This window comes from Rhinichthys klamathensis, unplaced genomic scaffold, assembly GCF_029890125.1.
Source record: "Rhinichthys klamathensis goyatoka isolate OS25496 unplaced genomic scaffold, OSU_Roscu_1.1 h1tg000059l_1, whole genome shotgun sequence".
NCBI classification, from domain to species: Eukaryota; Metazoa; Chordata; class Actinopteri; order Cypriniformes; family Leuciscidae; genus Rhinichthys; species Rhinichthys klamathensis.
Genome location: NW_026606604.1, coordinates 4,236,399 through 4,260,349, shown reverse-complemented (window position 1 = coordinate 4,260,349; position 23,951 = coordinate 4,236,399). Strand labels below are relative to the sequence as shown.

Genomic DNA, 23,951 nt, shown 5'->3' with positions numbered 1-23,951 from the left:
TACTGTGAAGTCTCTTGGTGAATTGATTGGGCTCCATCCCTCTTCACACAAGCCTTTAACTTGTTTCGCATCCAAACTCTGTGTCAATAATTGGCTTGTAGGCCTGCTAACCTGTTCAAATAGACCCCTCAAAGCATTGCTAAAATTCCTCAAGAGCTTCATAAAAGGTGGCAATCGTGCCTTTTACCACCATCAAAGCAGTCCTTAGGTTAGCTGCAGCAAGAAGTACATATATTTATTAGCTTTTGGACACACAGATTTGATGAATGGTGGTAATCAAGTGGAGTTGGTAACATAAAAGTTGAAGGATAACTTCCAAGCAATAGGTATTACGAAGTTGTCAGTTTCTGAGTAAACTTTGTTATCATACTGTGGTTCTTTTGAGCAGGACATCTGGTTGCCCAAATGGAACGATTAGCTGTAGTTGCACTCATTCATTTTAGTTTTGGTACAATCATTTTAGTTGCTTTGGAATTTGGATTAGTCGCAATGTTTTCTTTTGTATTGTGATGTATATCCGAGCATAACGTACGGAAGCTTGTTTCCACCACTGAATAAAAATAAAAAAGGTAATTGTGACTTTTTATCTCACAATTCTTTTATTCTCAGAATTGTGATGAACTAGAAGTTTCGTGTTATAAAGTCAGAATTGCGAGACATTTTTATTTCTCGCAATTGCGAGTTTATATCTAAATTCTGAGAGAAAAAAAGTCTGAATTGTGAGATAAAAAGACGCAATTATCTTTTAATTTTTGTTCCGTGGTGGAAACAAGCTTCCATAGTAACAGGTTATCGAAAAAGAAAAAAACTACTTAGTTTTATCCATTGTTTGTTGATTGGATATTTAAATGTGGCTGTTGCACCAAAAATAAATGCGGACTTGCAGTTGATTGTAGGAAAGGGCCTGGGAATTAAGCGGGGTTAAATGTTTGGAGAAATTCGGCATATGACACCAGAGAGAAGTCTGATGTTTACTGGAAGATCGAGTTTTGATATTTTGATTAACAAGGTAAAAAAAAAAAGTATGCATGGATAAATTGTTCACAATAAGTTGATGGGGTGAATCTTTATTTTATACCGAATTAAATGAAATATCTAATATCAGTTGATACCAATACATTTAAATAATGTTTGATAACTGTCATGGTCCAGATATATTTTGCATTTCTACATGAAAAATCTTTACAATAACAGTGGATCAGACAATGCTGAAAGTGTAGTTGGAACTTAAAATGGCACGTCAAACGTTTGACAGTTACATATTAAAACTATACGTAAATGGTGACAGCAGTTGTTTGTCCACATTGTGAAACCAAACATATCACAAGAATCCATCTTTGTAAACAGAGCTAACACGCCCAGGATTCATTCTAGAGATAAAACACGAAATGTTTTGCTTTTACGTAATTGTAGATAAATGGCAGATGTTCTCAGATCTCATTTTCTTGACTGCTTGTCCAGTCATCGTGAGCTTGTTTGTTTTATTACGATTAGATGAAGCCCATTCATTTGCTTTGCAAATAGCTAGTATCACGGAGAAGTAGGCGTGACAATGCATTTTTGAGGCACGAGATGTTGATCGTCTAAAATAGTTTAGTTGAACATGATGTCTTAATGAGGTATTTAAGAAAGTTCATTGAATGACACATAAAAGAATGAATTGTTGCACAAACCAGCTGGATGGGTTTGAGTTTCAGGTTCGCCTCAGGCAATGGAGAGTCTTGTGTCAGACAGACGCAACAGTGTTTAGGCAGCTTTTTGAAACCAAATATAAATGAGGCAACATAATATGGTTCAGTGCAGATTTTTGTGGCGAATATGTATTCTGTAATACATATTTTAAAGAAACTGTAGTAATATAATTAAAAGTCTTTAACCCTTTAATGTACAGAAGCATAAAATCTAGGCTCTATTTATGCTTCTGCCCAGTTATTTGTTAAAAACATATTTTAGATTGTACATTGTTGCCCAAAAAACTAGACTGAGGTGCATTGTTGGCTACAATATGTACTTTTAAATTGTATTTTAGACACTGTAGTAGTTAAGTTAAAGAATGGTCATTAACCCTTTAACAGACAACTTTTTTTAAACGTTTTTTTTTTTTAAATATAGTTTTTATTTTCCATTTTATTCAATTATCCAGTTTTCATTTTTCTCTCTCTCGATATTTATGAATGCTGGTATACTTTAATTATGCTGGTATTCTGTTGTAATTAGCATTAATTAAACTGACCTCAATTACACAATTACACTTTTCTTTTTAGAGCTGCTTTACAGCAGAATGGAATTGTGTTTGCATCATTAAATCATTATTTTCCTGTTCATCCCTGTAAAGCTGCTTTGAAACAGTCTGTATTGTATAAAGCCCTATATAAAGGTGACTTGATTAATAATATTAATAATTAATATTATTTAAATTAATTTTTTAATTGAGCTAGTTATTTAACTACTCTCAAAATATAATAAAGATTAAATTGTCCATGAAAGGAGTAATGAAGATTTTTTTATTTATTTTTTTACAGTCTATGGTGAAGACTCTCTTTTTTTGTCTGTTGTGAGCTTAATTCAGGGAATTGTTCTGATATAGATTCGAAGTCAGCTTTCCTGAAATATCTTTTGTCATTTTTGCTAAACTCCCAATTGTATTATTATTATAATTTTTTGGTCTTCTAGCCTGCTAGCTGAAAGTCAGCAAAACAGCACAGACTGTCACGCCTCGCTGGCGTACAAGCGGCATTGGCCTCTCCAAGAAATTCAACTCCTCCGTTCCCACTCCATGTCCGGCTGCGCTGATGCCGCTCGTGTGCTGAGCCCATATGGGCACGGCTGGGTGGTTTGTCATGCCCTGCTCAGCTCACTGGTGGAAATTACTCACACGCAAAAACACCAAGTAATGTGTGTAAACACTGAGCTTGTTGAGACTAAAATACTGCCGTGGCAATAGCGGATGACTCCAGGCTTGTTTTTCACCGGCCTGATGGTGGTTATTGCAGAAAGGGGATGTCAAAGTGTCGTACGAGGGTTACTGCAAGGTACAGTTGTTTTTGTAGCCTGTATATTCACTTAGCAGTTTTACAGTTCATCTGTTCCACTGGTTATTAACTTAACTCAAAGAACTGGCATCAGTTAAGGCCCGTTTGCCTCACAAACTGCAGACTAGCCTCCAGCAACGTTAATACCCTGACCGAATAGTGCTGCCTGGAGCTTACCGGACCCTCTGTTTCTCATTTTTAATAAATGCATTTTGCCACAGGATTACACGAGCATATTGTGCTCAAATCATCTTTGTAGTTGCTTCTCGCAGTCATGGTTAGGGTTTTAATGGCTACATGCCATTGGTGTGATACTGTGTATATATATATTTTCTAGGGGTGTAACGGTTCACAAAATTCACGGTTCGGTTCGATACGATACACTTGTGTCACGGTTCGGTTCGGTACGATTCGGTACGTTTCCGATACAGCAAAAAGAAAGAAATGCCAGAGAAATTTCCTTGATTTAATCTTTTTAATTATATTTTTATTAAAACTAACATAATAAAGTATGATATTTTTTAACTTTGAGCAATGATGGAGCTATACTTGACTTTTCTTAGGAGCTTATAAAACAAAACAGCTCCTTGGACAAAATTAAATGTAATATTGTAGTAGTTATAAACAAAGGTTTATTTTAGTTCAGATTAACATTTGAGGGCAGCAATTGTATTCATAATGTCAAAATAAAACCGACGTGATGTTACTTGAAAGCATTATAGCCTACTATTCCTGCCAAACTTCCATGGTTACAGTTAGTAGTGTTACTACAGTAAACCCATGGTGAATGTTGCTGATCTGTGGACACTGGATAGTTCATTCATGGCACAATGTTTCTTCCTGGTTTCCACGTCAGCGCTGTTTGATCCGTTAATAACGGAGAAATGCGAATGTTTCTCACTAGATCTTGCAGCGATGTTATTACTTCAGTGGCGAATTCAAATGCTTTCTTTACTGGATTTGGCTGTGTAGTAACAGTGCTGATGATTAAGATCGGCTCGCGCTGTATTTGTCCAAACTGATAAACGGTCCTTCAACCACACAATAACGAGTGGTTTCGTTCCGCTTACATTACATTTGCCATTTGATGTTGGGCAATGTTGTGGTCACGCACATTATGAGCGCGCTTGCCACGCGTGACGCGCCTTCATTTGAAATAACGAAATTTTGGTCGGCAGGAAAAATGGTCCAACGAACCGTTCGGTTCAAAAATGCGTACCGAAAACCGAACCGAAAGCCTCGTACCGAACGGTTCAATACGAATAAGTGTATCGTTACACCCCTAATATTTTCACTTTTGAAATAAAGCTGAATGTCGATTAAAATATTCATTTTTGGTGTGGTATTAAATATCTATCTCTCTCTCTGATGTCTGACATTTTTCATGTACTAAAAAAATGTTTTTGTATAAGTATTTTGGTAAATATTGCTTTTTCTTAATATGTATGATTATATTGATTCATATTAGTAATTTTTTTTCTATTCCTTTAGTAAAAACAGTGGGGTTTTGACTAAATGAATACAAAGAACAACATTATTTGATTTTTTTATTAGCTTTTTGTGTTTTTTAAAAATATATTTTTACTCTATTTTTACTTGCAGAATATGTTGAATGCACTTGGCAACAATTGCTGTTTGATTGAAACAATTGGACAGAAAACCTGAATATAAACGTTGAGAGATATCGTCGCATGGATGAAAGCTTCTTCAGCTACATCTTCCAGTTTTAGTGACAGTCCTAGTTTTGTGCATTTGCAGTTTTATTGGGCAGAGGCTCGAGGCGCGGGAGGGCTGTTAATGGATAAAAATCAAGTATGCAAATTGGTTCAGTCCATTGACGTCAGAAACTGAATTGTATGCCATCTGGGGACACCCTGACCAGCCATCTAAAAGCTGCGCTGAAGTGCTTGTCTTTGTCTGTGTATGCACGGGTTGTTTTGGGGTATATGGCGGCACAAGATGTGCCAGGTCTTGTGTTTTCACAGTGAACCTTTCTCCTCCTCATCTTCTCCAAAGGATCCCATTTATGCATGTTTTTTTGAGTTCCCATGGATGAGTACTTGTCAGAGACAAAGAAAATATGACAGAGAAAGGGTGACGTATTCATCAAGTCCTCTCTTTCTCTCAAGCGTTTTATTACAAGCCCTTATGCTGTCTTCTAGTTGTGCTTTGTGCTAGCAGTGCCTGTAACATCTTAAAAGATAAACCTGTGCTACCTTTAAGAAACGACAAGTACGAAAACTACGTGTTCGGCACACAAAGGCCTCTTTGGAGTACTGTGGGCAGGGAATGCTCCGCCCACCGCTCTCCGGCGGCCAATCACGCTCGCATCTGCATAATGAGCAGTGGTGCGAGTGTCTGTTCATGAATTAATCTCTGAATGGCCCTGTATGGAAGTGTAATGAACAGGAGAACAGATTACACTGGACAGATGATGCACGCTTAATTCAGTGAAGCAAGCTTCTCCGCTCAAGCTTCCTCTTGCTGCTGGGAAATTGCAGCGTGAGTGTGTGTGCGCACTGGTAACAGGCTGGGCTGGTAACAGTTGAGCTCACGTTTAACCCTCCAGCATGTGCGTTTCCCTCACGTGATTATAGTAGGATTGAGTCACAGATTATTTATATTTGTGTGTATGTATATGTGTGTGTGTGTATATATATAAAACAGAGTGTGTTTAGGGATACTCTATTTATTGGATATTTAGATGTACATGTTTTTTGTTTTTTTATTATTGTTACATTGAGATTACCCTTGCTGCCATCTAATGTTCCCTTAAAGTTCATCTTTAAAAGACACTAAGAATTTAGTAACACTGTAAATAGCAGCAAATAAAATGTTAGGAAAAAAATCCAAATGAACATCATACTATTTTTCATATAAACATTGTATGTTTTAAATGTTGTATTTCTTTTAATTTATGCTGTTTTTAGTCAATTTATTTATACAAAATAATACACTATTTTAATATCAGCCATTGATCAGTGTTTATAAAATAATATAAATATAAAATAATTAGTGGATTATCAATATCGGTGTGTCCCTAAGTGTGTTCAAGAGCATACTTTTAGATATTTATTACTGAAATGTTGGTGTTACGGCACTTTGTTTGTTACCATGCTAATAAATGATTACCAGTCTTATACCATGATTTCATTTTTCATCAGGATGTTTGGATTGTTTATCTGTGTGCTGTTTCTATTTTTCATGGTGCTTTAAAACCATGTTTTTCCCTTTTAAAATCCCATTGACATTAAATCGGGTTAAATATATAATATAAAAGCATATTTACATGGGATTTTTTTAAACTAAAATGTAAGGTATGGCAGATGGTTTCAAAGAACAGCAAAATATGACAAAAATGTATAAAAGAAAATAAACAATAGCTGATTTTCTTTCTTGAAGGTCTGTTGGTGTTATTTGAGCCTTATTTGAATATACACTGCTGAGCATTTGGCTTTTATATTCGTTTTTTCCCACGTGTTTGAGTAAATGCAAATACTGACGTTCATCTGCATCTCTTCCCCCACAGAGACGCGGAGCAATCTCCTATGACAGCTCTGATCAAACCGCTCTGTATATTCGCATGCTAGGTAAGCACCATCTTCCCCATTTAACACACACACACACACGCACGCACACACTCAACCTGTAAACAAATGCAGACAGGGTAGATGTACCACTCTGCACTGGAAGTTACTGAGCGCAGCACATTATACGGCAGATTTGTGTAACAGAGGGGAAGAAGAGCCTCAAACATCACTCAAAAAGCCTCTGATAATCTCGTCATTACATCCACAGCTTAAGTCATTCCTCGACTGGGAATTGCTTAGTGTTTCCCTGAAATTTTCTTTGATTTAATACTTATCAAACCCTGGCTCTGCTTGATTGCTGACCCTGGGGACCCTTTGAGGTTATAGGACAGCTCTGAAAGGGCCTGATGTTTAAATGCTGCATATGAACAAACTGCAAATTCGAAAAACCTATACGTAATCCAATGTCAGATTAACCTATGAAGCATTTTAGGTTTATGCTTGAAATCAAAATTGCCAAACATTGAACAATGACTACAAGTAAACCCATCTCGTTTTTAAGGATATTTAGACATTTTATGGGGAAACTAGACAAAGATACTGTTAAAAGAGTAGTTATTTTGCAGTGTATAATCACTTATCGTATCGGCACAAGTGAAACTTTTAGTATTGCTTTAGTATTGTTAAATGCAGAAGTATTGTGAATGGACGGCAAAATGCATGTGGAAATAACTTCAAGAAGTAGATGGGGTGGGAAATGAAATGGAAGTATACTGCACATATTTCTGCATTTATATATATCACCTGAAAAAAAATTATTTTACTATTTTTATGTTTTTATTTTATTTTTATTGGTAATTATTGTATATTTATCACCTGGTTATTGGATATATTTTAATTTAAATTAAATTAAGTTTTCCTAATTCAAAGAGATAGCAATAGATTATGGCACAAATATGTAAGCCTACAAGAGCACTTTCTCTTTAACTGCATGTCGGAGAGTTGCCGTGTGCATGTAACAGTCGTGTTTATTTATTTTATTTTATTTTTTTAAAGGATAGTTCACCCTAACATGAAAAATCTCATGATTTACTGACTTTCTTCAGATAAACACAAATGAAGATTTTAAGGAATATAAATAATCTCTGTGCGTCCATGTAATGTTTTGGCGAATTAATTAAATAATCATTGGTGAATGTAAGAATACTAATTTTAAACTACACCATCATTTCCAGTCAGTTGTCCAAGGCGTGTTTACAAGTTCAGTTTGACATAAAGGTAAGTGCGTTGTGAAGTTACGTGTTGCAACGTCCCTCTCTTGAACACTTGTATGACAGCAGACTGGTGATGATTTCTAGTATTCTTACACATTTCGCTTCAAAAGACATTGATTCATCCACTGAGGTTGTATGGATTACCGTCACGATCGCTATGTTGTTTTTTTTAGCATCAACCGAGCGACACCCATTCAATGCCATTATGTGGACTCACAGAAATGTGTTTGTTTATCGGAAGAAAAAAAGTTATATACATCAGGGATGGCATGAGGGTGAGTAAACGATGAGAGAATTTTCATTTTTCGGTGAACTATCCCTTTAACAATGTGATATAAATGTATAATAACAATGTATTGGCCATAATATAAGAATAATTATCAGAATTTCAGTATCTGTGCATCCATAATAAATCTTAAAAACTGTGTGTACAGTACACCAAATGTGTTCTGTGCGATTCATCCTCGAGCAATTACCCTTTTGGGATGAAACGCATCAGAAGTTATACACATCACACCAGAATGTGGTGGCTTCACATTCACATACATTAAATCCGATTGAGTGGCGTTTACACAATAAGACTAGTTCATCATGTCCGAGTTTACCACTTCCGTATGACTGCTTTGCTTTCTGTCACTGTACCATGAATTTGCGATACACTAGAACATCATAACCACCTGGAGTATCTACACGTTCAGTAACAGCATGTAGCCAAAAACCCAGTAAAGCTAACCCTGACCTAATATTTGATCGTAATTTCTTTTTTTGTTTTGTTTTTAAGCTGTGACAAACAAAACAATCAAACCCTCATTCGTGTTTACACCAGGTATGAACCAACACATCTCACCACCAGGAGAGACAAACCCCCCCGCTCACTCGCTTTCACGGCCTATCCCTTTAATAACTCTTCCACACCATTCCTCCTTAAAGACCTGCATCAGTGGGCACAGTCTAATCAGTGGCATTTCTCACGTTAAAATGTCTTCTAATTATATTTGTGGGTCAGGAGATGAGTTCTGGTTGCGTCCGAGAGGTTTGGCGCCAAACAAAAGAGCGCACTTTTGGTTCCATAATTTGGATGTGGTCTTGCTTCCTCGACCTCTGCGGCTTTTCTTCTGCATGTCCGAATAGCTTCCGTCTGGTTTTTTATTTATTTAAATGTCTGATTCGCCTGTTGCATGTGTGCAAATTGTGCTACACACTTGTAGGGTCGGTCCGTATCTATTACTGTTTTTTTTGTGTGTTTTTTTGGTTCTGTTTCTTTTAAAACTCATGTTTGTCTTATTCATTTTAATAGTGTTTTTTATGTAATTGTAATTCACAGTTTTGGTATTTTGATAGGGGCTTGTGTAATATTCAAACAGCTGTTTTCAAGTAAGTAAATATACTGGTGGGAGGCTGTTTTATTATTTGTTTGACTTATTTACACGTTGACTACTTTTTTACTGCACATGAACTCCAATCAGTAGTGACTGACATGTCGGAGGCTGCCATTACTCAGTAAAAGTTTATGCGTCCCCCCTCCTTCTCCCTCTCCATGCAAATACACACACAGCCAGAGTTTGATGAAAAGGCCTATTGAATGACTTTTTAACAGATGCGACTTTAGAGCTTTGGCCAGCCTCGTTGAAGTCCCTCTGATTTCCTCTCCATTCTGTCCTGGGCTGAAGCACAAGCTTGTCTTTCTTCCATGCGTCCTCCTTTGCTCCTAGCCGTCTGAATACTAATGCATAAGTCCCTCTGGCATGGCGATGCATGGTCAGTCCCCCGTCCTTCCCTTTTCCCCCATCCATCAGCGGTGTGTGTGTGTCTGTGTCTCTGTCCCCCGGTAGCCAGGCCTGTAACCTGCTGTACATTGTGTTTGCAAACAAATCTCTTGAGGACCTGTGTGTTGATGCCTTCTAGGAGATGTGAGAGTGAGAAGTCAGGTAGGCTTTGAACCTGATCGAAGAGGCTCGCACCCATACCTGGGCGTCGATTTCCGCACTTTGCACTGTAAGTACCAAATGAAGACCGTCCAGCACATGCACACATTCCTACCTCTGTGGAGCAAAGTGCTACAGGGACGCTTTGTTCTGAAAGTATTCCTTTTCTCCATAGGTATTTGAAAGTGTTTGAAGCTTTAAACCAGCTCTGAAATTAGTCAAAAACATTTTTTTTAGACAAAATTAAAGAATGAGCTACTCATCCCATAACACACTGCACATGAGTAAAGTGAAAAGTTTGAGTTTTTAAGTGCAAGGTTATTCTAATTCTGAACTATATATCGTGTAGAAAAGCGTGCAAAGAGCGGTCCCTTTATAATCACTAAAAAGCTGTCACTTATCTTAATTCATCATGATGATGCGATCTTTAACACTTTGTTAAAATTGGAGGATTTGCGAGTGTGCAGAACAAAAACTTTGAGTGGTGAGTGGATCCTAACTTAAAGGATCCTTAACTGAAGTGCCTTGGAACGCGCAGCTTTGTATGATGCGTTGACGTAATTTCCACTGAAACAGGAAGCTAAGGCAGGACATAATGAATGGCTCCTCCCCCTTTTCAAATAGCCAATAGCATTTAGTTTACCTCACAGACTGCAAGTCGGACTTGACAGCACCATGGAAGCGAATCAGAGGGCTGATGATACGTTGGATTCAATAGTAGAGGTGTGAATAAATTCTAGGCATTTCTTTAACCAACGTACAGTTCCCATCTCCTCCAACCCATATTGCTCCGTGACGTGTCAGCGGTCGCTTTGGCCAGGTGGTACTTATAGCATAGGGAGCGGGACGCTTTAGATTCTAGAGAGCATTTGATTGGACAGAAGATGTGATGAGAAGCTGAAGTCCGCGGTGGTGATGTCATAAAAATCCGTGATTCCGTTTTAGCGGAAGTGAGAGACTGTAAGTTTTGAATGCTTATATCTCCTAAATGCGATTTTTTTCATTGTTTTGGAACACACCAGCTTATTCATAACCTTAAGGCTAACATATTCATACTAAAAGCTAAAAAAAAATAAAAAGTTTTAATTCAGGGGGCCTTAAACGCCTGTGATTGGCCTTTGCGTAAAAAAATCAACAAATACTTCAGTGATTGGCTACATTGCTCAACGCTGCAAAAACGCATTAATAGAACGGAGAAACTGATCCTAGACCTGCAGTTATGAGCAGCTTTTCCCTCTAAAAGCAATCAAAGCAGCAGCAGGCAGTGGTTTGAGTGAGAAAATGCCACGTTAGGCTCAAGTCCGTGGCCAAGGGAAGGCTAAGCCTTGCACACGCAGTTCTGTGCATGTCCCTCTGTCTGTGTTGATTCTAGGTGAGCTGAATTTAGGAGAATGTACACAGGGCACATGAAAAGATTTATTGCTCTTTTGTGATGGTGAAATGAAACACTGTTTTAAAGACTCTCTTCGGACTGTTCTTGCCTTTTGTGTTTCGGTCAGGCGTGACCTCTCGTAGGCTGCCTGAGCAACACAATCGCAACGATAGCAACCGAACTTTAAAATAGCATGTGTTCCAGTCATGGGGGCTGGGTTGGGGCGCGGATTTTGACAGGAACCAAAGCTAAAGACACTAAATGCTAAAAATGTGAAGGCAGTTTCAGCCTAATTATTGAAGATGCTAATAATTTAGCTTAATTGTTGAGGATTCGGTGTCTTGCATCATGGAATTTCCATGTTCTCTTTTTTGCGCGCGTGTGTGTGTGTGTGTGTGTGTGTGTGTAGCCCGTGCTGAGTCAGCAGGGTCGATTCCAGCTCGGAGAATCCGGAGGCTCTTTAGTTTCCAGCGACACCTGCTTTCGTCCCGTCTGCTACGAGGAGCGCCACACCTCAACACCCTCCATATCCTGGATGAGGACTACTGCGGTCAAGCCAAGGTATGGGATCACAAACACACACTGTGCTAAAAACTCAGTGCGTCCGAAATCGCATACTGTCTGAGGAGGTACTACATTTGAATTTGAACTTACTTCGCGACCATTTAAAAAAAGTATGTTCTATATAGTATGAATATAGGTAGTATGAATGAAATTCAGATGTACTACATCAGTGGTTCTCAACCTCTCCTGCAGGGACCCCCTGACAGGCCATGTTTTTGTTTTAACTCTGAAATGGCACACCTGATTCAAGTAATTAAAGGCTTAATGAGTAATTAGAGTAGGAATAGTTCAATTAATCAATTAGTCAACTACTCATTAAGCCTTTAATGACTTGAATCAGGTGTGCCATTTCAGGGTTAAAACAGAAACATGGCCTGTCAGGGGGTCCCTGCAGGAGAGGTTGAGAAACACTGTACTACATCCACCATGTTGTTAGTCACATGACCTTCATCAGTTGCTTAGCTTCATTATACAAATCCTCTCCCGTGGCCTCACGGGATAATGAAGTGTCCGAATGCGTGCTTCAGAATATTGGTGGAAGTAGTAGGAGGTCATTGGGTACTTTACACCTACTGTTTTTAGAATACTGAATTCAGACATGCTACTTTTTTTTTGGCGTATTGTTTTTCACATCCTATATAGTAGGGAAGTATTCAATTTCAGATGCAGTGAGTGACTACTTTACCCTGAATATTCAATATTTGTAGTGTTTTTAAAATAAGTTCTTGATTTTGCATCTGTGCTCACTGTAATTTTCTCACAGTGTATGCTTGAAAAGGTTGGAACCTGGAATTTTGACATATTCCTCTTTGACAGACTTACAAATGGTAAATATTTAGATTTTGTACCCCTTTGACACGTGTGTGTGTGTGTGTGTGTGTGTGTGTGTGTGTGTGTGTGTGTGTGTGTGTGTGTGTGTGTGTTTGTTTTTGTGATATATGAGGACACAAATGTGTATAATGACATGCATATTACACTGGTATTACAACTTACACGTGATATATGAGGACATTGCATGAGTCCTCATATTTCAAATAGCTTAAAAAACATAAAAAACAATGTTTTTTTTTTAATGTAAAAATGCAGCATGTCTCCTGTGATGGGTAGGTTTAGGGATAGGGGCAGTGTAGGGGGATAGAATATACAGTTTGTCCAGTATAAAAGTCATTACGCCTATGGAATGTCCTCATATATCACAAAAACAAAGCAGTGTGTGTGTGTGTGTGTGTGTGTGTGTGTGTGTGTGTGTGTGTGTGTGTGTGTGTGTGTGTGTGTGTGTGTGTGTCTCTTGTGCTTTCCCTCCACTTTGTTGTGAACACTGCCACCTGCTGGTTGAATAATGCATGTGCAATATTGAGGATGAAGCATTGCCTTGCCCAAGCCCTCATTCCTCTCGTGCTGTTTGTTGTTTTTTAAGGAAACAGTCTCGTCTTCTTGACATTTCATTTGCTGAACCAGTATGGCCTCATCGAGCTCTTCCAGTTAGACATGGTTAAAGTGCGTCAATTTCTAGGTAAGAGTTTTTAATGTCTTTTTTAGAATAAAAATGCTTTAGGGCTGATACTAACTACCATTTTGATCAATTAATCTGATTTATTTTATTAAAAATACTTTACACATTTTGCACAGTAATCTGCTCTCAACAATGTGCAAATGGTAGGCTATAAAACAAATATAAATGTATGAATGTATATGAACTTAATTGCAGGTGTTTTAACACTTTATAATTCCTTTACTGTTTTAATAAAAAATGTTATGTAACATTTCAGCGAAATATCATACATTTTAAACCTAAATGCAATATGACAACATAATTAATTCAAAATATTACACTTTTTTTATTTATACATTTTATTTTTCAACATTTATTTGTCAACATTTGTTAAAAAGTAACCATAATTTTTAAATATTATTTATTTATATATAATATAATAATACTTCTGTAGTTTATCAACAACTTTTTTTGAAAAATGGAAATACCCCTTTACATGAATTATACATTTTATAATGAAAGTGTAATATATTCAAGAATATAATCAATAAAATGTAAAGGTTATGTGCTAGGAAAAACATCTGAACTACTTTACACAGCAGAAGAAGTTTTTTTGAAGCATTTTAATAAGTCCTTCCATACTTTGAACAAACTTGGGTTGGCTGTGACCTCCACCATTTATACTTATTATTTTCTTTTTATTATTATAAAAATTTATGAATTATAAAAAATAAAAAACACGGTATTATAAACATACCGAAATGTTTACAATACCGAATTCCGAGGTTTTGTATGCCACAGTGCACTGATCTAACTAATGAAATTTGTTGTTGATTATTGTCATCATCGATTCAAGTGAAATGCTGCAGCCCTAATATACTGCCATGTACTAACCTGGCTGAATTACTTTGATAAAACGTTGTCCTCTGGTTTCAAGTTCTGGTTCAAGAAGACTACCGCAATCAAAACCCTTACCATAATGCAGTCCATGCTGCTGATGTCACCCAGGCCATGCACTGTTACCTGAGAGAACCCAAGGTGATTGTCCTTTTATTAAATGTACCATTATTCCCTTGTTACATTACTGTACTTACAGACTTACGGTTGTCTCTGTGTGTCTGTATTCACAGCTCGCCCAGTCCCTCACATCATTCGACATCCTCTTAGGGTTGCTGGCAGCGGCCACACACGATCTGGACCACCCTGGAGTCAACCAGCCTTTCCTCATCAAAACCAACCATTACCTTGCAGCTTTGTACCGGGTTAGAGCACCATCGAATGAGATTTAAGCATATCATTAGCTCCACAATCCTCTTTATGTTCTAAGTAAATTACTGTATTTGTAAATATTTCAAAGTCGATCAGCAGTGACGTGTGTGTGTGTCGCTCTATAGAATACCTCAGTTCTGGAGAACCATCACTGGAGGTCTGCAGTGGGTCTGCTCAGAGAGACCGATCTCTTTTCACATCTTCCTGCTGAGGACAGGTCAGTCTCAGCATTTTTTTTATGGCCTAGACTAGAGCTTGCACCACAAACAAGCCATGTGATTTTTTTTTTTTACGTTCCATTTCCTTCCTCTTTTTGACCCCTAGAGTATAAAAGGTTATTTATGATTTGACTGACTTTAATTGGTCTCTTACAGTCTGGGTATAGAGAGGCAGCTGGGATCACTGATTCTGGCCACAGATATCAGCCGACAGAATGAGTACCTGTCCCGGTTCAGGACACATCTGGATGAGAACAGCCTGTGTTTAGGACACTCTTCTCATCGGCATTTCTCTCTGCAGGTGGGAATTTGGTATTCAATATCCATTTCAATAAAATAGTTTATATACAATTGATATGCAAAAATGGCTTTTAGAATACATTTGAGATGTTTGCTTTGAAGGAATTGAACTAAATGCACTGCTAATCAAGATACATTCTCCGAAAACAAGTCATAATATCTTAATTGATTATTGCAAATAATACCTGGGTTACACTTTACGGTAACTACAATAGGGTTTAATTTGTTAATATTAGTTAACTACATTAGTTAACATGAACTAACCATGCAAAATATTTCTAAAGCATTTATTAATCAGTTAATGTTAATCTCAACATTTACTAATACATGATTAAAATCAAATGTTCTGTCGGTTCACATTGGTTAATGAACCTGAACTAACATGAAGCAACAAAAACAGTTGTATTTTTATTCACTAATGTTAACAAAGATTAATAAGTATTGTAACTAATGTATTGCTCATTGTTAGGTAATATTAGTTAATGCATTAACTATCCTTAACTAATGGAACCTTAAGGTTGCGTTTGTTAACATTAGTTGAATCCATTAGTTAACATGAACTAATAATGACAATTTATTCTAAAATATTTCTTAATTTTAGTTAATATTAATTTCAACATTTATTATCAACCTGAGCTGAGATGAACTAGCAATGAACAGCTGTATTTTGTTTAATTATGTAAACAAAAATTTATAAATACTTATTCATTATTAGTAGGACCTTATTGTAAAGTGTTACCAAAATCTTTCATTTGACTGAGGACCATAATCTTTTAAATATTAGTTATTTTAAAACCAAGACAATCATTTTTATTAAAATTGTTTGTGAAAATGATTATTTTTTTATGAAAACTTTATGAGTTACTATAATGCTATTTTGATGTACTTGAAGTTGTGATGTGATATAATCTGTGAGTCCCGGTTTAAGTAGAAGGGGCTGCGCACCATATTTTTAAATAAAGAAAGACACTTCAATGCACTTAAAAACAAATCCACGTGTTCATGTGTTCCAGATGGCCCTGAAGTGTGCAGATATCTGTAACCCATGTAGACCGTGGGAGCTCAGCAAACAGTGGAGTGAGAAGGTCACAGAGGAATTTTTCCACCAAGGTACCCAGTACTCACGATGACCAAACTCTTTGCTTTTGCTACTAGTTCACCGTGTTCAAAAGGTAATTTTTGTGCTTTGGCATTGTCTTCTCATTTAGGTGACATTGAAAAGAAGCATAAACTTGAAATCAGTCCACTGTGTGACAGTGAAGCCAACACCATAGCCAGTGTTCAAATCGGTAAGAACCGGAACAATCATTTACGTGATTTCTGTGCTCACCCTGAATTTGGGAGGAAGAGAATACTAATTAAAATGATATAATATATTCAGCGATGTGATTTTATTTTCCGTACTTTTCCGACCTGAAAAGTATGACCCATGTGAATTGCATAAATCTGAGAAAGAAATGGTTTGAGGTGGGAGGTGTTTACTATATGATGATTGAAATCGCTACTAAATAAACTGCATGAGCTCGTGGGACATCTGCGGGACAGAAAAGCCCCAAACAGTGTTGAAACCGTGTTACTTTCCAGTTGCCTGTTTTTTTTTGTTTTTTTTTTTAAAGTAATTTTTGCCAATGCATGGTTGTGAGAATGTGATATGAATTATATTATACTATATTTATTTATTTCTAAGGTCTGGCTGATCCAGGGATTTCTGCCTCTGATTCTCTTTTTCTGGTACCAGGTTTCATGACATACGTGGTGGAGCCTCTGTTTGCAGAGTGGGCGCGTTTTTCAGACACGCGGCTCTCTCAGACCATGCTCGGTCATTTGGGCCTGAACAAGGCCAGTTGGAGTGCCATGGAGCCCGAGGCGTCAGGGAGCTCCGAGGAGGGGGAGTCCGAGCCGACCCGAGCCACCGAAGAGCCCAGTTCCAGAGCCTTATCTCAGGGAAGCCAAGAGTCATGACACCCCAACAGGAAGAACACCTCTACTGCCCTCAGCCAAACATCTTGCGTCACATTTGAGTTGCTCGCCACCCATCTCCAACCAACCACTGATGATTTGTTTTCTTCTTTTCGTTTGTTTGTGGATTTAATTTATTTAATTTTAAATTTACCCTTTCGACATAGAGCAATACATAGATACCTCATTTGGCTACTGCTGCATTTTTTGTTTCCTTTTAATTATTGTGGTTTATTTATTTAACCTTTTTTTTTTTTCTTTTCTTTTGGGTGTTACTAATTCAGCTCCAATGCTTTGATTAAAGACTGTAAGGGAATGTGGGGTAGGAAGGAACCCCCTCCTATGGCTTTAAAGTGCCATTTTGAAACAATGAATTGCTCTGAAAGTCATTTGAAACACCTTGAGTATTTATAGGAGAGGTTTTTACAACTGCACCAAGAGACAATGTGTGTGAAACTGAATGCGTGCGAGCGTGTGTGTGAGCGTGTGCCAGTGCTTCTGCAAATCAATCTTCCTCCTTGTGTACAAAAATACAAATGTGAAGAGCCCAGTCCTTTTGCTGCCTCTGAAGACTGTTTACACATGTTGTTTTTTAACTGAATCATGTTAGTTCTGTGATTTATTGCCTTTTAAGCACAGATGTGAAGAACCACTTGTACATTTTGTTCGAAACCTACTGCTGATGATCAACAAAATCTGTCAGACTGCAACCCCGCCGGTGTGACACATCAGATGCCATACGAATGCCATTTGTGCGCCATTGCATCTCTCTCCCTTGTATTTCAGACAGTGCCCCCGTGTTGAAGGAACGTCACTCGGTGAAAGCTGGCAGAGATGAACCCTTTCGACCATGGAAGAAGGATCTTGTCACAGGACATGTAGCTGAACGGACTCTCCATGGATTTCGCTCAGGGTTTCACTGACCTGCTTATTGGGAGAAACAAGGAAGTACAGGTGCCTTTTGTAGGTAGCCACCACCCTCTCTTTCTCCTCTGTATTTTGTAAAGGAAGATAAGAAGTCCTTCTCAGAATGTCTCAAAGCCACTCTCGTCTCTTCGGAAGACTGCTTACACAATGCCTTAAAACTATGCACAAAGCTAAGTGACCAAACCAGCTGTCATTTTCATTTTAAACCCCATCACATTGTCCATTTAGTGCACTGTCTGACCCTTTGCCTTTTGTCGTGGACTTTTTTTTTTTTTTAATATACAGTATGGAGGAGAGTTGGTTTAATTTGATTTTTAACATTGAACATTCCATTTTTGTGTATGGTTTTGGATTCTGTACAGAATGGACAGTTTTGTGCTTCTCTTTATATTCGGAAAGAGAAGAGGTGCTTTATGTTAGGTGATTTGTATTTTTGTTGTAAGTGCTGTAAGACTGTTGATTTAAGAAAAAAACTGTTTACAGTTTGTTGTAACAGCCATTTTGGGGAGACGACCTGTGTCAAGCCATTTTGTAAAGGCTTTGCCGTATAACCTTTTGATACATACTTGTTGCAGTTGCATTTTTGATGAATAAATCTTCACAAAATGTTTCTCTACCGGATGGCATGAGCTCATGCTGTTCTGTACAAACCAGACCCAATCATGTGTTGAATATCTTGTGGTTGAAATTTAGCCCAACAGAAACACCATTACACAAATGACAAGACATCAATTGTTTTAGGTTTATTCAAGAACTGAAAGCCCATTCATAATGGTTCTGTAGTGTGAAATAATAAAACCAACCATTTGGATTGTCACAATCTATAATGAAACTAAATGTATCTCCGCTGAGGTACTGCTCCTATGTGCTGGCCATTAAAGGGATAATTCACCCAAAATTGAAAATCCTGTAATTTACTCATCCTCAAGTTGTTCTAAACCTGTATGAGTTTCTTTTGCTGAACACAAAAGATATTTTAAGAATGCTTGTAACCAAACAGTTGATGGTCCCATTGACTTCCATAGTATTTTTTCCCATCTATGGAAGTCAATGGTGCCCATCAACTGTTTGGTTTCAAACATTCTTCAAAATATCTTCTTTTGTGTTTAAAAGACGAAAGAAAAACATACAAGTTTGGAACAACTTGAGGGTTACAGAATTTTCATTTTTGGGTGAATTATCCCTTTAAATTCAGTATAAACCCTTGAAATGAGAAATCTTTTATTGCAATATAATTCACTGGGGTTTTTTTTGTGGCAAAAATCAGCTAGACTTAGTCAAACGTGCAAAAGAACAAACCTTTTAAAAGGTACAAACACTGTCACAATTCTGAAAATACACTAAATTATGATTAAATGGCAATAGACTTATGTTATACATACTATCCTTTGCATTGGTTTCACACGAAACAAAACTACATTATTCAAGTGATTTGGTTAAATAACTAAATGTTCCAAAAATAATAAATTACAACCTAAAAATGCATTCTAAATTAGCTCTCAACATTAGAGAGCAAATACTACTGACGGCACCATCTAAGCCTCATTTATGATAGCAAAAATGTGCTTCATAATTGCTAGTGGTAGCAGCATGACAGAAAAAAGCTGATGTCAGAAATTAGTGATTTTCCAGCAATTATGAATTGTACCTTTGAAGTAGAAAGAACTTCTGTGCAAACAGATTTTAAAAATACACATAAAAAACTACTTATTAAAAAAACAATCCATCCATACACTTTGGTGCTTTCGTTTAACATTATCCCTTCAAACAAGAGGAATTCAACAAGGTCGAATACTTGCACTGTTGAACTTAAAATCCAACTAAACCCACAAATAAAAACAGATAAAAACAAAGAAAAAAAACATGTAATGTAACTGGCATTAATGATGTAACTGACTGGCACAACATGTACTGATAGAGATGAACTTTTCAAAGTGCAAAATTACAGAAATATCAATAGGGAAACCAGATTGACTGCGTTAGTGTTTTAGCATGTGCATGCTCTCTTAAAAGTGAACACGAACAAAATTTACGAGCCAGCTAGAAAAGTTAGCTAAATTAAGAGTCATCAGGTTAACTCCATTAACCCACAGCGAAGAAACGTGGCTCAGCTTCATCCTAGAACAGTTTCTTCTTTCCAGTTGATTTCAACATGTGCTGTCCAAACTGCAAAAGAAACGGCACAAAATCACTACAGCATTAAGACAGCGTACGTCAGAAAGATTTCAAGTGATTTCTCTAACCAGCGGAGTTTCTACATGGGTCTTATTCTCAGGGGCCGGCAAGTTAAAGCTGCCGTCACATTCGCTGTCGCTACGATAGCGGTGGGCGAACTTGCGTTTCAGGGCCTCTGCGATTAACGCTGCAGCGTCTGTGGGCTCAACAGGTTTGGGTTTCGTGTGGCCGTCCTCTTGATGACTGGGAACGAAAGGACAAATTAACCCTATTGGTAAGCTGTATATGAGATCACAGTCCAAAACAAACAGTAATACTCACCTCTTAACTGAGCGCAGCTTCACTTTCCCCATATCTTTCAGCACATCTAGCATGCTGGGAAGCTCTGGTTTTTTGGGTTCTGAGTCCAGTACAGGGTTCTGCCCCGCTTTTTTCCCACGGCGCTCTCGGATGAGGTCAATGGCAGAATAGCTTCTCTGCATGCCAAGGGCAGGACACGGAGGAGGAGGTGGTGGAGGAGGGGGAGCCATTGGTGGAGCTTGGGGTACTGGGGGACCACCTGGCGCTGGAGCTGAAATTATGCAAAAATTGCCACTTTAAATGAGTAAAAACTATTAATACCAAAGTATTTAATTTGCAGAATTTCACATCTATATACTTAAAATAGATTTGAGGTCAGAAACACACTAAGCAAGCAAATACGCAAATGCTAGACCAGCAATGCACGCAAGCATGTGGCCATAAGTATTGGCATTGACAAATTTTGTGTTAAGCAAAGTTTGCCATTTCAGTTAAGTGGTGTTGATTCACATTGTTTCTAGATTATTGTGCAGAGTGACCAGATTTATTTTAAATAATTGCAAAAGGCTTTAGTGGCCCAAAAAACTCCAAATTTTAGTTTTTTGGCCCTGGAACAAAATTAGTAACTAACATCATGTCACTAGTAATATCAGCACATGAAAAGTGTGAACAAGTAGTACTAGTCAGGTAAAATCACTCATTCCGATTGGAACGGCTGCACATGCACAGGCATTATTGTGGCAATACTCAAGGGGGCGGCAAATATAAATATGTTGACCACTTAACTAACTTTAACTTGCTCTGCAATATTTGTGTACTCGCGTGGAGTTATGAATTGTTGTCTCGAAATATTTCAAAAGCTTGTGTTGCGTTTGTGTTGACAAGTCATGTATTACTCAATTATTAACTAAAACTATTAAAATAATTTTCACACAAACTACATATGGCAACTAACTCTAAAATGATTACAACTGAAATGATAGTAAAGCTAAACAGACATATAAAAAAAGACAAAATATAAAATAAAAAATTAGGATCGTAAACTTTAACTATAAAAATAAAAAGATTTTACAATAGATTAATAAATACTATAATACTATATAAAGTATGCTAGAGTAACACTGCAGCTTTTTTTTCTTCTTTTTTTTTTAAAGTGACATGACATGAAGGCCAAGTATGGAGTAACCCATACTCGGAATTTGTCCTCTGCATTTAACCCATCCAAGTTAGTGTACACACATTATCAATAGTGAACACACATGCACTGCAAACCATAGACACACACATCCATTAACTGCCCATCTAACCTGTGGACTGAGCGCTTTGCTCCTGTGCCTGAACTATCAGTGCGATCTGCGCTCTGAGTTTGGCCAGCTCAGTCTCAAGAACGCCGATCTTCTGAATGGCTTCATCATTGATGACCCTCTGGCTCTGTGGCGCAGGTTCAGCCTGGTGCAAGCTGGGTAATGACCGCTGGCGTCTCAGGGGCCTGCGGTGCTGGGTGCGAAAAAACAGCCCAGAATCTGCCCCAGAATCTGCCTCAAACCTGCAGGACATACGTACATGATAAACACCTCACATCAACATTTATGTTTCCTAATTCAATTAGAAATCCTTTTCACCTATTTCTGCCAGGGCTTTCGCTCTCTTCTCTTTCGATCCAGCCCACATCAGCGAGTGTGGCCACAAGGCCATTTGGCCCATTTGAATGGTTGAGGAAACCCACCCCTGAAGTGAACGGATGAAGCTACGCGGCCCAAAGACAGTTTAAAGGACAGTTAATAATTACAACACCTGCTTCAAGTCTCACAACAAAGACAAACAAACCCTCACAGACACTCAAACCATGTCAGAACCACAACAGCAGAGCAAGCGGCAAATGTTTTTACAGCACGGTAATGTAAATAGCACCAGGGAAACCGGTTTAAATATCACCTAGCAATAAACAAAGTGCTGTGTGAGCAATTAAAACATTACAGTGTCATTCAACTCTTTATGAAGAGGAAATCTGTATTATATGTTATTAGTACCAAGCAATTTATTTAAAAAATAAGCACTTCAAGCTTTTTAAAAGAGCCCTTGGCCTAGATTTTTCAAGAATGAACCTGAGAACTGACCTAAAGCAGACATGTTGCATTCCTGACATACAGGACAGCTGGAAGGAAGGGTAGAGAAGAGAGAAACAGAGACAGTAATACAAGTTTCAAGGTGGGTTTAATGTCATCATACTTGTAATTTTAAAGGTTATGCAGTGGGAAAAGGATAGATTAGATATTGTGAGCTGCCAGTGCCTGTGATTCTTCAGTGTTTATTGTCAGCACAATAATGCAATCAAAGCAGAGAAGAGGCCAGAAATTTGATGGTACGGGAGAACTGAAAAATGAAGCTGAAGACTTTAAGAAGGCCAAAAATGGAGGGTGTTAAAGATTTTGAGATGCAAAACTACAATAAAGATGGAAATCACAAAGAAAATAATGGACTAAAATAAAATAGAAACTGTAAATATTTGAAAAATAAGATAACAGGGATCCCAAAAACAATGTGTGCACAAAATACACTAAAAGCCTGTAGACATCATTTCAATCACCTGTTGAAATCATTACAAAACATTTGAGATATTCTTTTACTTATGATTGACATTTGAATTAACAAAAACTGACGCTTTACCTGAAAATGGACACGAGCACAAGGCGCCAAAGGAAGATTTGTGGCAATTCTCCTGACAATACTTCGGGATGACCCATAAGGCTTTGATGATGATGATAAAGCCTAAGAGAGACATAAAGAAAATCATTAATCTATAAGGATGAGAGATTAGCCAAAACTGTACATATGATTCCATGCACTTACCAGATCCATTTCTTTCAGTCTAGGATTTCCGCTCATCTTGTGATTTAGTCATAGATCTATCTCATCATCAAGGATCTGTGCTAGGTCATCTTCAGATCAAAACCTAAACAAAAACAATGGTTTACGCTCATACATTTTTATTTTAAATGATCATTATTTACTGTTACTGATACTGTTATTTAATACAGTAGTACAGTGGTTTCCACTCATAAAAACATCATGATCCTTGTAAGCCAGGGTTGCCCAATCCTGTTCCTGGAGTTTTAACTTACCTTACTGCAAAGAAGTTTAGCTCTGAGTTCTCAAACACAACAGCTAATTAAGATCTTCAGGAGCATCATGTACAAACGAGTCTCCACTCCTACTTTCCTAAACAGTTACTATGTGGCAAACAGCCATTGTTCACCTTGATATTTGCCAGGAAAAAACTGAATTACAAAATTTTCTAGTTGTTATTTCCTGCACGAGAGTATTTGTCACTAACAGACAGCACAAACAGAGGGCAATTGAACTGTCTACAAAACTTTATTACAGTTAATTAAATGCGCTAAAACCCACGCCTTATTGTTTCAGTGTTGTATTAAACCCGCTCTTAGTTGTTTACAAAAAAAATGTCCGGATTCCTAATAGGACATTACAGGGAAATATCGATGTCTTACCATCCAAACCGTAGTGTAACAGACCTTTCTAGTGGACCTTTCTGGCTGTGCTATGCTAATGCTGTCCAGACCGAATCCAGCGGTTACCGGTGACCTATGTTTTTC

General features: G+C 37.6%; 2 protein-coding genes across 24 annotated transcripts in view; one reads left to right on the top strand and one right to left on the bottom strand.

Annotated features, from left to right (window-relative positions):
* pde7a (phosphodiesterase 7A) overlaps positions 1-18,522 on the top strand; it is a 47,742-nt gene extending 29,220 nt beyond the window's left edge. For 4 of the 23 annotated variants that reach the window (XM_056249019.1, XM_056249013.1, XM_056249033.1 and 1 more), the window contains exons 2-15: positions 6,562-6,622; positions 8,618-8,662; positions 9,178-9,210; positions 9,742-9,831; positions 11,543-11,694; positions 12,461-12,524; positions 13,115-13,210; positions 14,127-14,227; positions 14,320-14,451; positions 14,584-14,675; positions 14,833-14,977; positions 15,990-16,086; positions 16,185-16,265; positions 16,715-18,522. In XM_056249019.1, coding sequence (XP_056104994.1) covers positions 6,562-6,622; positions 8,618-8,662; positions 9,178-9,210; positions 9,742-9,831; positions 11,543-11,694; positions 12,461-12,524; positions 13,115-13,210; positions 14,127-14,227; positions 14,320-14,451; positions 14,584-14,675; positions 14,833-14,977; positions 15,990-16,086; positions 16,185-16,265; positions 16,715-16,938 — 1,413 coding nt within the window. In that variant the 3' untranslated portion in view covers positions 16,939-18,522. The remainder of the gene's footprint in view (positions 1-6,561; positions 6,623-8,617; positions 8,663-9,177; positions 9,211-9,741; positions 9,832-11,542; positions 11,695-12,460; positions 12,525-13,114; positions 13,211-14,126; positions 14,228-14,319; positions 14,452-14,583; positions 14,676-14,832; positions 14,978-15,989; positions 16,087-16,184; positions 16,266-16,714) is intronic. The other 19 variants (XM_056249026.1, XM_056249017.1, XM_056249035.1 and 16 more) reach the window with 8 other exon arrangements.
* Positions 18,523-19,562: 1,040 nt separating this feature from the next.
* Positions 19,563-23,932, bottom strand: mtfr1 (mitochondrial fission regulator 1). The gene is made up of 8 exons (XM_056249047.1): positions 23,847-23,932; positions 23,188-23,290; positions 23,005-23,106; positions 21,960-22,084; positions 21,645-21,883; positions 20,359-20,608; positions 20,106-20,280; positions 19,563-20,028 (listed from the first exon to the last, which is right to left on the bottom strand). The coding sequence occupies exons 2-8, from the start codon at positions 23,221-23,223 to the stop codon at positions 19,981-19,983; spliced, it is 975 nt and encodes a 324-aa protein (XP_056105022.1). The 5' UTR covers positions 23,224-23,290; positions 23,847-23,932; the 3' UTR covers positions 19,563-19,980.
* Between the last annotated feature and the right edge of the window lie 19 nt (positions 23,933-23,951).

What these genes read in the sequence shown, in the direction of transcription:
- mtfr1 (XM_056249047.1), bottom strand. Translation starts at nt 23,223, where the DNA reads ATGAGCGGAAATCCTAGACTGAAAGAAATGGATCTG. An exon ending in GAAAGCCCTGGCAGAAATAG is followed by an intron (nt 21,884 to 21,959) that starts GTGAAAAGGATT and finishes TATGTCCTGCAG; the next exon opens with GTTTGAGGCAGATTCTGGGG. An exon ending in GCAAAGCGCTCAGTCCACAG is followed by an intron (nt 20,609 to 21,644) that starts GTTAGATGGGCA and finishes GCATAATTTCAG; the next exon opens with CTCCAGCGCCAGGTGGTCCC.